The sequence below is a fragment of the Cebus imitator genome, unplaced genomic scaffold (genome assembly GCF_001604975.1).
Source record: "Cebus imitator isolate Cc_AM_T3 unplaced genomic scaffold, Cebus_imitator-1.0 Scaffold619, whole genome shotgun sequence".
Taxonomy (NCBI): domain Eukaryota; kingdom Metazoa; phylum Chordata; class Mammalia; order Primates; family Cebidae; genus Cebus; species Cebus imitator.
Window position 1 is genome coordinate 463,732 of NW_016107934.1, and position 17,088 is coordinate 480,819.

The window sequence follows — 17,088 nt, forward strand, 5'->3', positions numbered from 1 at the left end:
ACAGTAGAAGGCTAGGTTACTTATTTGAGATCCTTATTATTTCTTAATATAGGTATTTAGAGCTATAATTTTCCCTCCAATCTTTGCTTTAGCTGCATCTCTTAAATTCTCTTCTACTGTGTCTTTATTTTTATTCATTTCAAAGTACTTTCTGATTTCTCTTTGATTTCTTTTTTGACGTAATGGTTATGTAGGAGCATATTTAACATCTACATATTTGTGAGTTTCTCCAATTTTTTTTCTACTAGTGATTTTTAAATTTCATTGTACTATGGTCAGAGAACATACTCTGTATTATTTCAGTCCTTTTATGTTTATTGGTTTGTTTTATGGCTTAGTATATGGTCTATTGTGGAGATTGTTCCACGTATAGTTGGGCAGAATATATATCCTGCCATTACTGAGTAGAGAGTTCTATATGTTTGTTAGTTCTAGTTGGTTTGTATTGTTGGTTCAAGTCTTTTCTTGTTGACCTTTTGCCTAGTTGCTCTACCAAGCAATTCTTTTTTCTACATCTCACCTTCAAACAAATTACATATTTTGCTTATTGTTTAGATTTATTGTCTGGTTCTCCTATTATGTAATATATCTTCGTGACATTAGAGTTGTTTTCATTCACAGATATAATCTAAATGCCTATAATGGTGCTTAGCATATGACAGGTACTCAATAAATATTTATTCCATGAATAAATAGAGTTCTTAATGCACTCACTCGTTATCACAAAGTAAGAGCTCAAGAAATTATAGCTGTTGCTGTTATTACTGAGATCATAAATCTGTGCAAGTGTTTTCTGGTGACAACACTAAACAATCCTTCTAAATAACCAGTAACAAATGCCTCTAAATTGGCTAGTGGTGGTTTAAATGAAACTAGAAATGCCTCCTTGTTCACTTCTTTGGGAAAAAGTGAGTAAGAGAAAAGAAGATAAATTTAACAAGTATAAAGAAAATATATCACATGTACATATTACAGGTGCCTCTAAAATCTATTTGCAATCACTGCCTCATGTATTTTATACAACCCAAGAAACTGTAGGCTAGTGGACCCGAATGATACATAGACAGTCATGGAAAACACAAGTAGGGGAAAGGAGAAAAATAACTCTACTACTCAGGATCATAAAGATCGTAGTGATTTACCTGTAGGAAAAAAACTTAATAATAGGGTATTGGCTCATAGGAAGAATGATATGAAGTAGTAGTTCACAGAAGCAAACTGATTCAATGTATACAGTGTGTCAGAAAAGAAGAAAAGAAATATATATTTTTGGACCCAATCATACTCAGAGAAACCTAAAAAGTAATTTAAAGACTAAGCTAAAGATAGAGCTTGTCAATTTTAACATGAAACAAGAACAATCATAGTAGTTTTGTACACAGAAGAGTTTCTGTAAACTTAAATTTTTAAAATTCCTTTCTCCTGGCCACCCCCCAAATCATAGATATAAAACTACTCTAAGTAAATGACAACTTCAGATAAAAAAAAGAAAGTGACAAACTTGAAAAGAAATAGATAAGATCTAACTGTAGTCACTGAAAAGGAGGAATTTTAGAGTCAAGAAGTTTTTGATTTCTGCTAATCAGCGTGGCATATATGTTGGGTATTTTGTCTAAAGGAAATAAAGTCAAAATTTGTAATAAATAGAAATATAAGGAAATTTACTATTATATTTTTTCCTTAGTTAATTATTGCATTAATGCAGAAGTGTCCATGGAGGAGGAAAAATGGTAGAAAGTTGAAATGCAGTGGAAGGATTTTAGAAGGAATCACTCAGAAAACAAATATTCACAACTGTTCTTCACTCTACTATGATATCTCAAGCTTCCATCCTACCAAATTTCTGAAGGGCATTAGCTGCATCAGCTGCAGCTTCCTTGTTAAAAAAAAAAAAAAAATCCCTAATTGCTGGTACGCAAACTGGCTTAGGTTTAAGTTTTACTTAAGTTTTTGGGCAGACGGCCTGTATTCTGAAGGTATCAATCTCTTTTGCACCTCAACTTCACAGCTGGGCAGAAAACAACAGGGCCAAACCACAAGCTGAGAGATTAGGAGGGGTGCCAGAAGGACACTGACAATAACCTTTCCAAAACATTACTGTTCAAGGCTTGCTGAAAAATGAAAGTTTTGGGGGTGAGAAGCTGCAGTGACACAGGAGCCACTTCAGCATCAGCCTAGCATGATACTGTTTCAAGGTCAGTGAGTAAGGTGAACCTGTTCTTTAGATCTGTTGTCAGAAACAAATGTCAGGCATAACTCTGGTGGTGGTGGCTTTTGCCCAGGTTCTACAGTTTCATGTTTTTAAGTTATATATATGTATACATATAAAGAGCAAGGGTTTTGTTCTAAGACTAGGCTGCCATTTCTGTATTGGACATGTAAGTAATGAGTAACCAATGAAAAAATAAATTTCTATGTGATATTTATAGCAATGTGCTCCCACCTGCAGGGCATGTGCATTTACTGACTTGAATACATTCTCTGAGTCAGTCAGCCACAATCAGGTTAAGACTAATTTCACTGAGTTAGACATGCATGCATTAAGAAACTCAAAATTATATTAGGTATAACTTTTATACCTGCAAAGGTGCTGCCACCATATTCCTGAAGAAATGTGGTGGCCGTGCAGACTCTCAGTTATGGGGAAAGATAGAGAACTCTGCCCAACCTGGAAGCTAAAATTTCCTACTAGGAAATCTATTGTCACATCTCAGTTCTCTAAGACTGAAAGTACTGTTGGGCTGGCTCCAACCCAAACAGTGGATTCTGTCTTCAATCTTCAATCTTGTAAACCTGCTTCTTTTATTCCCCACTGCAATTTTTAAAAATACTCAATGCCTTAACCATTTTTAATTTTAGTCTTAAAATGTAAGTGTGTATTGAAAAAAACATAAGAAGGATTAACAGTATGTTTGATAATGGGCCAAGGAGCTATGTAAGGATAGAAAGAATAAGGTGGAGAAGTGAGTCCAGTTGGCATAATTTCAACACAGTTCTTTTTCTCCATGATCCTACTTCCATTGAAAAATTACTATTCCAGAAAACTCTGACTTCTGATACTTTTGTAAATAATGCTTCATACATTAGCAGTACATGTAAAAACATGTGTAAAATAAATCCCTTAGGAAGTTACAATTAAATTTGACACAATTTAATGATTTCATTTAAAAATATTTTAAAATAACATTGAGATAACTCAGAAAACACTAAGTTTGGGTTGATTCAGCTGAATTGCATTGTGAGTTAGATTAGAATTTGCTAGACAATTCATTTTTAGAAGGAAAGGGAAATTCTATTCCTGTCATCATGCTCTGTTTTAATATAACACAGCCCAAGTTGGAGGAAAGTGGCCTTTAAAGTTATTTTTGCCCCTTTTCATTGTAAAGTTTTTAATAAGACTCATGACATAAACATAAGAGGCAGGGCAGAGACAGTAGGATGACCATGGGAAAGAGAGGAAGAGACTACTTGGAAATACAGACAGGAATATGGAGACTACTGAGAAAACAGAGGAATAAGCCCGAGCAAATATTATGACTTTGAGCTATACAACTACATAAATGCATACGTAAAAATTTCTTCTAGAAATTACATTTTAGAAAGATTCAATACATTTTATGTAAGCCGAAGTACCTAAAAAGGTACCTAGTGTAAGTCATGAAGAAAAATATAATGAATATTGAATGACAAATAAAGGAAAAAACAAAATACGGACAAATGGCAAATTATTAGAGGAAAATTAGGTTTCTGATGGACATATACCCTTTACTGATGAACTAATGACCTCATACACAATGTTTGCTCTGAATGATTCATTATGCAAAGGTGGAAAGGGTCTAGAGTCTAAGAAAACAATCTCTTCTATCCCCTAAAGATCAGGCAATTACAGCATAGCTGGCATAATAATTTCATTAATAATAACTTGAAGTCTAGTATATTGGTGCTGCTAATGCCAAATTACAATCAGTCACAAATACTATTTCTTTAGTTTACTGAACAGGTAATACATTGATTCCTGCTTTATTTTAATTGCATTTTGCTCTATAAATCAGAAGGCAGAACAAAATCTGATCTTGGAAGACTTCCCACATATGTAATTACTGATATACTGTATAAGAACCAGTGACTTTGTGGCTTGAGAGATATAATGTAAGAGTTAAAATGATATTGTGTGAAGTATAATCCAAAGCTCCAAAAAGCTATTTCACATCAAAAGAAATACTGTTAATCTCAGCTGGGAGAGAAAAATCATCTAACAGACAACTAAGACCCAAGAGAAGGTCTCATGAAAATAGATCCTAACTTCAGGGTTTTATAGCTTTACAAAAATAAATCTATTGTTACATTCCCTAAGAGATAATTCAGCCAACTTTAGAGCTCTAATGTGAATGTTTTGAACTGTAAGAAGTAGAAGAAGGAATAACGTCCTGCACATCTATCAATTAAGTTCCATTTTATTGGCTTGTCAGGTATTTATCAGCAACTTTAAATCCAAGAATTATGGGAGCTCAAGATTCCTGGCATCTTTGGGCTCATGGACGACTTTTCCTATTCCTAAATATCTCCAGGGCACAGGGACTGTCACTTCACTTGGCAATCCATTATGGTGCTCAGCTACCTACCTGTCAACGAGTCTACTTTATTTCTGTCTTGGAAAATCTTGATACAACCCTGATGAGCAAACTTGGCGATGCAACAACATTTCATTTTTTCACTAGACTTGTTTTTATTGACCACAGAGGAAAACTGAGCTAATTCTAACATGACTTTTATATACCTCCCTGGCTTTAATCACGAAGGGGAAATTTTCTTCAACCTTTCAGTTCTGTCTTGCGATATAGATCTTAAATTGACCCTGTTTGGTTGTGTCAATTCCAGTGTGCAAAGGGTTTTTAGGCGTTGAAGGAGACACGTTCAGGTTTTATCAGAGAATAAACCATAATTCTCCCTTGTCTATCTACCTTAAATTTTCCCTAGTCTATATACAGTCCCTAAAACTCATGAAATTGTATCTCTTTGTTATTATTTATAACAGATTGATCAATTAAAATCCACAAAAGAAAGGAATTAATCTGTTTTGATTAAATTATCCAATTTGATGAAGCAGGCAATAGGCAGAAACTTTTGCTGGGTAATTAAAAGAATTCTTCCAGCAAATCCTGCTAGAGTTTGTTCCTGAAAGCAACTACAGCTCAGCCACACAAGTTCTTCATCTCTCTATTCCATGTCCTTATAGGAGAGCCAACTGAATGAAGTCTTTCATATCTGTATGGAAAACCAGAGGTACATTTTCCCTACCAATCTTTAGACCTTAAGAAAAATCAGAAGACAAGTTTCTCAATGAAAGCTATATTGCCATTTTGAGTAGTACAGTCCTTCATTGTGCTTGAAGGGCAAGATGTTTAGTACTCCAGTACCTGTCCCACAGATGTCAACAGTGGTCCCAGGTGATGAGACCACTGAAAATGCCCACACCCTCTTACAATGCCCCTTTAGGATTATAGATTTTTCCCTGATGAATGCTGTGATCCATCCAAGTCATGCTGATAATTTTTAAAAAGCTTCCCTGATATAGGCAGGGGAGAAACTGATTACTTGAAAAGCATTTTTAAAATTTAACAAAACTGATTTTATTTATATATATATATATATATATATATATATATATATATATATATATATGTGGCTGGAAGATTTCAGGTAGTTTTATTTTCTTTGGTCTATAATGCCAGTAAAGAGGAGTTAGCATCTGCTTATCAGGTGAAAAGAATGATTTACACGCCGAGAGTTCAACCTGTTGTGGACAGGACACAAGGAACAGAAGAACTGGACTCAACCAGCAGTTTCTGTTCAAGAAAAGGTTAACACCCTAAATTAGAGAGCAGGAGGTTGAAGACTATGTGTAACATTTTTGCAGAAGCTTTGCTACACCTTTACCGGCAAATAGACAGACTGAGATGCCAATGGAAAGGGGCTACAGAAAATAAGGAAAAAAAACAAGAAACAAAGATAACCTTGGAAAGCAACTTGAGATTCTAACTCCCTATTGCCTCAATTCCAAATCCAATTACATGTCTAAAGGGAGCTGCAGAAACTTAGCTGAAGGGTCAGTTGAGATTCTGACCACACAGCAGGAAGGTACAGGTCACATCTAACCTTTGCTGGTTTTAGTCGGTTCTGAGGACACATTTCCAGTCTTCTTCTTTTTTCTTGGGACAGGAACACATTTCCGGTCAAATGTAACAGGACTATATTGAGGAAGGCTGTTGAATTTTTTTTCAAATTCTTCATCCAGCTTTGCGGAGCTATTAAAAGGGGAGAGGGGAATCAATCAGCACCTGACCAAATATGACAGAAAATGACGCGAAATATATTTTAAGATATTCCATTTGAAAACAGGGTCTCTGGGTATTAGGGCATGTAAGAAAATTCTGTGCAAGGAAAAAAACATCTTTTCTGAAATGCTTGAGATTTAGCAACACAGTTTTCTTAGTAAACTCGTGTCACAGGTTATTACCTTAGAAAAGTAGAAACATCATTTATAGTATTAGAATGTTTTAGAAGTGGGGAATTTGGCATTCTCTCCACTGACATATGAGCTTTTAATAAAGTTCAGTACAAAGCATACTTTAGTCATACAGTTTCTCATTTTACAGACTCATATACATGTATATAGGGCAAGCTTATTGGTAATATGATATATTGGTAGTTTTGTAAGGTTAGTTACTTTAAAAAAAACTTACTGACTACTGTTTGATTAAAACATAAACAAAAAGCATTGATATTAGGAAAACATTCTGGAGAGTTGAGTAGAATAAAGACAAAATATTCAATGAGCAGAGTAAAGCCAGTTTCAATGAATGCCCTGGCACAGAGGCAACATGATTTAACCTAAATCACCAATGACTTCAGAAATGCCACCAGCAAAGTTGTGCATCTCTGGGCTGGTGCTGACTGTCTCTAAGGCCCCACAGCAATGGCAACATGCCTGCTGGATCCTAGGCTGGCTTCTGGCTTTCATTTAGTGAGACTTATTAACTAACGTGCAACCTAGACAGATGGAAGAGGCTGTAGGAGAACTGCTACGCTTGGTAGATAGGAAATGGAAGATGTATTGGGAAAAGGAGAGCAATTTTAGTACCAAGTTATAAGAAGCAAATGTGTTAGGCTGCTAGCTAAGGGATGTACTAGAAATGTTCTTAACTAAAACCGTTTTGGAGGAATATACAAGAGTTGAGAAGCAGAGAGAAGAGGGTCAGATGACTAATTGAATGGTCACCAGGAAACGGCAATTACGGAAGCGCCCCCTTACGAGGCGGGATATGCTCCAAGACCCACAGTAGATTCCTGAAACCACCAACAGTAATACGCCTTACATATGCTACATTTCTTCCTATGCATGCATATTGTACAGTGGGATATGATAAGACAAGGGTATGATTTACGTACCGGGTGGAATGAAGTGGGATGGCATGAGATTTCATCATGGTACTCATTGCGGAGCATAATTTAAAACTTATGAATTGTTTATTTCTGGAATTTTCCATTTAGTATTTTCAGACCCAAAACCACAGAAAGCAAAAATATGGCTAAGGTGGAACTGCTGTACTAAGTTCTATCAAAGCAATGAAGCATAATGGGTGGAGGTGATGATTTTCCCTTTATAACATCACCTTTTCTCATTCAGTTAAAAAATGTTTATTCTGATGGAAAATCAGATACAATTTGATACTAATCAAATACTATCAGAAAGCTGTCTGTAAGTTGCGAATTTTTCAGATACTCTAAATACCCAAAAGAAAACTAAAAATGTGAGATGTAACTCATTAGGTCTCTTAAGACTTTTCTCAGTAAGAGAACAATAATAATAATTTATGTTTTTCTTAGAGAAGTCTATTAAATTAGATCTGTCAATACTGAGAGAATGTTTCTTGGCTACAGTTAACAGGTAGCACATTTTCTGAGATAAAAAAGGTTTAAAATGCTCATCTACAAATCTCAGAACAGACTGACAGGAAATGCCATTTCTCCCTGCTTAAGTATTATACTGGCGTGTTCTAAACAAGGCAAACCCAAATACTCAAATCCTGGACGGCCAATATTTAAAGGGGGAAAGGAGGAAACGGCACTGAAGTTTACTGTTAATTTAAAGCTGTAAAAAGCCATCTCCCAGATATACACATGTGCCTTCCTCAGAAATGATTAAAAAACAAACACATACAATCCACATACCAATCTCTTTTCAGGAACAGATTTTCAAGATTGTTTCACTTATCTTGTTCCTCAAAGAAAATTGATGAAAATCTCTCTTACAGCTTCAGCAGTTTCTAATAGAAGCATCAGAGAAATGCTTCTGCTGGGGAGCCTCAATGCTTGCTTTATTCCCCTAGGACCTCACATTGCCTACATAATGCCTGCTCCTCTCTTGGTGTGCAGACCCACAAGGCAGTGACAGTTCTTCTAGAATGCATAAGAGCACTGGTCTAGATGCTTGCAGGTCATTTAAAAAAGATATTCTGCATTTAAACTATAATTTGACATTGAAATGTGAGCATTTTCATGTCATTATTTAAGCGAAATGTAAGCAAAACTAATTTGAAGTACTTTGGATTTTAAAAAATTTTAGAAATGAAATGTATAAAATTATAAATATATCATTTCAATATGAATAATCTTAAAGAGCCAGCACTCTGGGAAGTAATTTCTACCTCGCTACTTTGTGATGACCTAGAGTCTTAGAATTAGCCAGACTTAAAGCACTGCAATGTCTAAGGAAAAATATATCATTCCACAAACAGACAAGCAAATATTATGAATAAACCAAATGCAATACACCCAATGCATACAATTTGCATAGCTTTAAACACACTTAAGAAAAAAATACGGTGAATATAACAATGTACTTATTTCTATTGAAAGTATTCTTTTCCAATTGAGCCAGCAAGAAATCTCAAGAATTTTCAAAACAGTCTAACTGAATATGCAGATACTTTCCTCACCAATATAAATATTGGATCTCATAACTAGCAAAATGCTTTATATTAAGATGGTTATTAAGAGTCTTTGGCAAAACATTAAATATCATTCTTAGTGTTTTTATCTTGATGCCTGCCATTGCTTAATACTGCATTTCAATACATAATTAATATATTGAATATTCTCTACAACAGAATATTTGACCTAATATTTTTATATTAGAGCAATGGAAGACAGTTTGAACAAAATAAGGTCAGAGATAGAAGCATAATTTCATTTACCTTACATTTTTCAGCTGTCATATTTTATAAACAATAAATGCATATAGTATGTAAAATGGGCAAAATGTAAACATGCTTAACAGTATCCATTCTAAGCTTCAGATGGAAAAACATATCCTGGCGATATTAAAGGATTTACAATGTCACAGTACTATTATGTGGTAGATGTTGATTCAAAACTCAGGCCTAGGTCTAAAATCTACATATTTTCACCATTCCCAAAATGCGAATGATATTGTCATTCACATGACGATGTTAACAGCAGAAATAATGTGATGCAGTTGATTTGTGTTCAGTAGGGTGCCTACTAAGATTGTAGGCAGTGCTGAGTGACTAGTGAAAGAACAAGCATGCTTAGTTGGTGATTTATATTTACCTTGAAAATCCCACCCACACTTAAGGCCTGTGTAGTACAGGTGACTGGGCTCACAGGCACTTACCCAAGGAGACAGTCTTCCTTTGGCTTTGTCTTCTTGAACTTCTTGCTCCCACTGGTCCCACTCTGATTAAATGTCCAGCTTTCTTCATTCCAACACCCTTCATGATCAGAAGAGTTTCCTTTTCCTGAGCTTCGTTTCCCTAAGAAAATTCAAGAGAAAGGATATGCTTGGCATATGGGTGGGCAAGGGGAGATCACCTTAGTTGCTTCAGGAGCAACCTCTTGACTGCTCACATATCATTTGCATGACACTATTTGTAACTATTTCAGAGTTCTCAGAGTGATTCATGCTGGACCGCCTTTAATAATGGAACATGCAGAAAAGTAACTTAGAGCTTCTGGGATTAATTGCCATGTAATTCAACACGTATCACATGACTCAAAGGGACAGACTAACTGTTACTAGCTTTTCCATTTGAGAACCAGCCAAGGTATGTATGGGAGTCTTTTGCTGGTGGGCACTATTCATTCTAATTTCCCTAAAACTCACTGAACTGACATCCCTGGAGATGAAATAGACCCTCGTAACTTCATTTGGGCCTTGTTAGACCTAAGACTCACACATGTCTGGTTGGAATACAGCTTGGCAAAAGGTAGTCCTCCAGCCAGATGCTATATTTTAAAATAGATGAATTTATATGAAACACTCAATGGAATACAGGTATACATATTAACTGTTTTCTAGATATTATAATGTTTTAAAGAGCTCTTTGCTTCAAGTGATCCACCTGCCTTGGCTTCCCAAAGTGCTGGGACTACAGCTGTAAGCCACCAGGCCTGGCTCACTTCAGTTATACCTTTGATTACCTAATGAACAGAGCTACATAAGGCATTTGCTTCTGGAGCCAACAGGTCAAGACTTTGATAAACATATCTGCTCGATGCAGGAAATTCCACCAGTTTTAGAAACCAAACCAAAAGCTCCAAATATTTAATAATAATCTTTCAAAACAAAAAGTCAGCTCATAACAGTGGGGGGAAAAAGACATTAAAATTACTTTAAATACATCCCGAGAACTACCTACAAAATGAATACAGACTTTCCTTAATGGTGCTAGAAAACATGTAGGTAAAATAACAATTATGATCTATAAACCATAAAGAAATATACAAATATGTTATTTTGATGCCACATTGTTCTTTATGGCAGTTCTTTTCAATAGGCCTAAAGGTGAAATTCTAGTTGGTTTTTGTATTCTTTTCAGGTTTGTAGAAGCTACTTACCTCTGTCAACATTAGCTCGCAGAGAGGTGAGCATGCCCTCAGACACCAGGGTTTTATAAAGAGCACCTTTGCAAGACCTCTCGGATTTCCTGGAACCACAAGTTTCTATTTTTCTGTGACAGTCACTGTCCTCGGGTTTGGCCTGTCCTGATAGGCTGGGTGGTAGTGCATCTTCCATGGGGGTCAATGGTTCTGCCTTTATACCCTCTGGCGCCTCACCAGAAATGTTCTTGCTGGCAGAAATACAAATGAAATCTGAAGGTCTTGACTCTTTGGTGGTGTCTGAGGATTTCTCCTTTGACATTTTCTTCTCTCTTGATTTCACTTTTTTCTTTGGTGGCTTCGCATCCAAAATGCTTCCCTTGCCACTTGAGGATGTGCGGACCTTCTTGCGAGGGGTATCTCCAAGCTTCTCTATGCCCCAGTCTCCTTTTGCGACGGCTTCAATGGTGTATATGACGCTCTCAATGTCAGACTCTGAAGACTGCCTCTTTTTGCAAGCTTTCTTGGGTGTGGATTTATCATTTCCATGTCGATCCATTTTGCTTTTTTTCTTTTTCTTTTTTAGCTTTTCTGGCTTGTTTAATGCTGTGGGATCCTCAATAATCATAATTCCATGAGGATGGCACATGTGATCCTTTCTACTGGGAACATCACTTATTATTATCTTGCTACTGGCAGAATAAGAAAAATCAGGGAAATGACTACATTTTTGATCTTCTTCTAACTCTTCCTTTCTAATTTCTTTGGGATCTTCCATCTTTATAGCCATTATGTCATCTATTTGCAATGCTTCAAAATTTCTCAATTCCTTAGAATCTCTTACATTTTCCTTAGCCGATTTTTCAAATTCTGCTTCCTTTTGTAATCTGGTTTCATCTGTTTTCTCCATTTTAATTTCTCTTTCTTCCTTTCCCTTCTCTAATTCTTTAATTCTTCCACTATCAAATTCTTTTCCTTTCGTTAGCTTTGATTCTTCCATTTTCACCCCCTCTGATGCCAGGCACATCTAAACAATTAAAACAAAATGGGAGAGCACCCAAAAAATCCTTATTATTCCACCTTCAAAATTAAAGTTTTCAATTATATCCATTTTAAAAATAATCAAAACACACTTTAAACTTTACAACAATCAGCCTACTTCTGCCAAACTAACTGAAATGAATCAAATTAATAGAAGGCTGTGGGCACTGGCATACAATCATTCAACTCTCGTCAAAATATCTCTGAATTGTCATTTCCCAGTTTCAAAAGAAGCATTTCCTATGAAAACAAGACCTGGTAGAAGGAGGAGGGGATTCAGAGTTGAGAGACCCAAGTTTGATTCTTACTTTTGCTACTTATTAACTTTGCGACCCAGAGTGAATCACTTATCCCCTCACTCCTCTGTGGCTTCTGTAAAAGGAAAATAATCCTAGATTCTATCTCAGAGGATTCTGTGTGGTATAAGTGAGATGATGTACTTAACTGTAGTACAGGTTGAATATCCCTTATTCGAAATGCTTGAAAACCAAAGTGTTTCAAATTTGGATTTTTTTTTTTTAATTTTGGAGTGTTTGCATTAAATACTTACTGATTGAGAATTCTGAAACTGAAAATCAGAAATCTGAAATGCTCCAATGAGCATTTTCTTTGAGTGTCCTGTCAGTACACAAAAAGTTTTAGATTTGGCAGCATTTTGGAGTTTGGATTTTCAGATTAGGAATGCTCAGTCTGTTTTAATCATCCAAAAACTCTCTTCAGATGTTTGCTTTTTATTTTTTCCCCAAGGGAAATGAGGAAAACGAATAATTTCTCCCTGTCCACTTAAAAATAATATGATGATTCACTAAACAATTACAGAAGGTTTTGATTAATGAACAAAACATTGTCTAGGTCCACAAACGCTAACAGACAACTCTGAAGTCACAAAAGCTCTGGGAACAAACTTTTGTTTTTGTTTCCTTAATTCATTTGGTGGCAAATCTGATCTGATGTGAACTCAATTGGCTGAAAATTCTAACCTGAACCAACCTGAAATTGTTTACAGTCTTACACAGTTTATTTCACTTGCTGTGACTATTTATACATTTCTGTCACCGGAATCGTGATGCATTTGAATACACACTGGGGAACTTAGTGTAATATGTATCTATTGTATCATTTTTCTGAAATCTGAAAGATTCTGAATACCAAAACACATTGGGCCCCAATTTGGTTAAGTTTTTACATTCTTCATCAAAACTCCCCAAATTTCATGTATAGAACATTCAAGGGGAAAGTTGTCATCTTCCTCTCTGGCTCCCAGATACCTTGAAACTTTAATACAGAGCAGTTTTTTAGAAGGGAAAATTTAAGCTTATTGTAAAACTTGTTTTCAATGCCTGGGTTTTCATTGATACACACTTAACTGCAAGGCTCCCAAAATGCGAGCTCCCACGGAGGACACTAACGATACAAAAATCAATAAGGTTGGGGCCAGGCGCGGTGGCTCATGCCTATAATCCCAGCACTTTGGGAGGCCGAGGCAGGTGGCTCATGAGGTCAAGAGATCGAGACCATCCTGGCCAACATGGTGAAACCCCATCTCTACTAAAAATACAAAAATTAGCTGGGCATGGTGGTGCATGCCTGTAGTCCTAGCTACTCAGGAGGCTGGGGCAGGAGAATTGCTTCAACCCAGGAGGCAGAGGTTGCGGTGAGCCAAGATAGCACCATTGCACTCCAGTCTGGGTAACAAGAGGGAAACTCCGCCTCAAAAAAAAAAAAAAAAAAAAAGATCAGGTCTGTCTGCCTTTGAGGAACTTATCAAGACATTGATGATGCTGATTTGGTCAAGGGCAGCAAGGAAGTCTTGGTCGTAACTTATCTACTTTGTATTGGCAAGTTACAAGGGAAAGAGTATTGGGGGTTGCTGAGTCAATGCAAAATCAAGCACATAAGTAGGAAACTGATCTGTTTTTAAAAATCATCATTTTATTAAATGGCAGTAAGCTGTCAGAGATCATTACCATCTGTAAAATTCATTTTTTAGATGGAAAATACATTGAATTAAATACCAGATGCTCTTTTGCCTAATTTTTCTCTTAGTATTTTCAATGCATCACCAATCTTCCTGTGAGAATTATGTTATGATTAGTTAAGTCTGGGAAGAAATTAAAGGAAGGGTGGGGAGAGGCAGACACTGCAATTAAAAAAAGTGAACATGACAAGAGCACACAGCCCTTCGGATCATTCACAGGGAAGACACGAAATATTAAGGATTCACAATAGAGCTGTCTTTTTCAAGAACTCAGGTAAGCTAACCTTTAGACCTCAGCAAGTGGCTAAGAAGACGATGAACTTCTCTTTATTAAACATAACCAGAAATAAGCTCAAAGAAAAATGTTATCTTAAGTTAATTCTGAATCATTGAACTCTTTAATATTTGCTGCATGTTTTACTCTTCTGGAAGAATGTACTGTTTTTTTTGTTTGTTTTAATCAATTTTGAAATAATTTTTATTTTCCTTTCTCAACTATTATAGCCCCTAATGAATAACTATCCCATGTGGGGAGAGAAATTCTATTAGCTCTGGAAAGACGGCTAGAAAGGCATTCTCAAAGTAAATTTTATGCTTTTTCAGCCACTGTCACTCTGGTGGCTTTTAATAGGTCACTTCAGGAAACTTTACGATATAGGCACTAGTTTTTTGTGGTATGCTGACAGTTTGCATTTGCACAGGTTCACCTTAGCAGACTTAATAATACTTTGCAGACTCTATTCTCTGGTTCAATATATTTCAAAATGATTCTCTCATCACCCCTGATAGGATTCTACAGCTAGGAATGAAATGGAACAAATGCATACATTCACTCTGGGGACACATTCTGGAAAATAGCACAATATTTCTTGTGTAGGTAATTACACCAAACACTAGTCATGCTTTACTTCCTCATTTCAGGCTCTTAAAATTTTTTTCACAGAGTATGCTAATCCTAAATTATAGAAAAAACAATTATATTGCTGGAAGTGAAACTATAAGTGTGAATCAAATAACTGAATTAAAACTACAAATCGCAAATCTACTCATTAACAAAAAAACCCAATCAGACTGTCAGAGTTGGCCGTCACTCTAGAGGTTTTCTACTTTAACCTACCCAATTCAGGAATTCATTTTACTACAATATTCTTCAGAGTTAGTTAATCAACTTTTGCACAAAGACAATGAGCATATCACTCTATTAGAGAACAATTCTGCTTGAATTTTTAAAATATTGAGCAAAAATCAATCACCCTTAGTTCTATTCCCTGAAAACACATGAATTTACTCTTTCTCATATGACAGATTCGATACTTGAAGACAGCCTTTATGTTTCCATAAGTCTCTTCTCATCTCCCTTAACAGCACATTACATGTAAAGGCTTCCATACTTCCAAAGTTGGGGCCCTCTTACCTAGATGCACTAAATGTTCTGAAGTGAGGTAGGTTTTATTGAAAGAGGCTGGGCTCATGACCAAGCATCTAGTTTGCTTAAAGCCACAACAGTGAGCTATGTAACTTAGACTTGAACCTCTAGGAGGAAACAGGCTGAGAAATACGGTAACAGTGCATCCTACATTGGGCTGTTGTGAGGCAAAAATGAAGAATTATGTATGCAAACGCAACCTGTAAATGATACAAAGCTTTATAAAGGTTGGGGAAAATGAAAATTGCCTATCTATCTATCTATCTGAGACAGGGTCTTTCTCTCTTATGTAGACTGGAGTGCAGTGGCATGATCATAGCTCACTGCAGCCTCAACCTCCAGGGTACAAGTGATCCTCACATCTCAGCCTCCCGAGTAGCTAGGACTACAGGTTGATGCCACCACGCCCAGCTTTTTTTTTTTCCCCACCCTATAGAGAACAGGGTTCTTGCTATGTTGCCTAGGATGCTCTCCAACTCCTGGCCTCAAGTGATCCTCCTACCTCAATCCCCTAAAGTGCTGAAAGTATAGGCATGAGCCACTGCGTCTGGCTAAATATTTTAATTTAACAATATTTTTTAAAAAACTATGTTCCTAGGTTATACTAGATGAGAAGGGGTAAGTATTCATCAGTTGATAAGAATGCTCTTTTAATGGGACTCAGATTAATTTTTTAAAAATAGGTCACATTTCTGGCTTCTATGACATTATGGTCACGTAAAATTCTGGATGTTTTTATACCCACATAATATGCTGGTAAACTTGGTCTCTCCCATTCCGTATTTTTATAATTTATGTTTTGTATTTAGATGCAAGGCTTTCCATATTTTCTTATTAAGTTGATGTCTTCATAATAAACTTAATAAGAAAGCTGCTTTTCACGTCTTTGTCCAAATCTTTGGTAATAATGTTGAGCAGGACATGGCCAAGGACAGGGCCTTCTGCCAAACTTCTAGAGCCCTTTCATGAAGATCATTTGAACATTAATAAACTTCAGCAATCTAAGAATTTTTTTTATAATCCAGTCAAAATTCCTCCCATTTTGTTCACAAAACATCATAACATTACCTGTCAAAAGTCTTGCTAAAATCTGGATAAAGCATGCCAATAGCATTCTCTTACTCAATCTTATGACCAACCGTAACTATACCAATTAGAAAATGAGTTTGGCTTTTGCACCAGTCAGGGTCTAATTAGGCAAATGGAGGCAACCTAAAGCGTAACTAACAGTGGGAATTTAAGGCAGGGAATAGGTTAGTTACACAGGCTACAGAGAGCTGAGGCACCCAAACAGGAGGTAGTGAGAAAACCCAGGGGTTGGCAACAACAGGAAGCCACAGAAGAAACAAATAGGGGAAAGAGTGACACTGAAGCTCAGGGGACAGGTCCCCAGTGGAACTGGGAAGCCTGGGGCACCTATCTGGAGAGGGCCGGAACATAGAAGAGAAGCTGCCTTTGCCTTACCCTGATGCTGACCCTGGCCTCTCCTTTCCTGCCATCTCCCAGTTTCCTGACAGTGTCTCCTATTAGCAGAACCTGCATGGAAGCAGGGGCACAGGAACTGAGAAAAGGCAGTCAGCAGCCATGTGGGGCAGAAGGCAGTGGGCAGGGCAGAGACTGTGGGATGACACATTTGACAATGACCCTTTTCAGAGAGACTTTGATAATTCTCTGTTTTCTTCTTCTTTTCTGCCATGATTCTTTTTCTTCTTCTTTTCTAATCATGATTCAAACATGATTA

At 36.5% G+C, this 17,088-nt stretch overlaps 1 protein-coding gene across 17 annotated transcripts in view; it reads right to left on the bottom strand.

Annotated features, from left to right (window-relative positions):
• BBX (BBX high mobility group box domain containing) overlaps positions 1 to 17,088 on the bottom strand; it is a 278,550-nt gene that overhangs the window by 26,430 nt on the left and 235,032 nt on the right. For all 17 annotated transcript variants that reach the window (XM_017517145.1, XM_017517135.2, XM_017517142.2 and 14 more), the window contains 3 exons: positions 10,921 to 11,929; positions 9,698 to 9,836; positions 6,157 to 6,305 (listed from right to left, as the gene is read on the bottom strand). In XM_017517145.1, the coding sequence (XP_017372634.1) occupies positions 6,157 to 6,305; positions 9,698 to 9,836; positions 10,921 to 11,929 (1,297 nt within the window). The remainder of the gene's footprint in view (positions 1 to 6,156; positions 6,306 to 9,697; positions 9,837 to 10,920; positions 11,930 to 17,088) is intronic.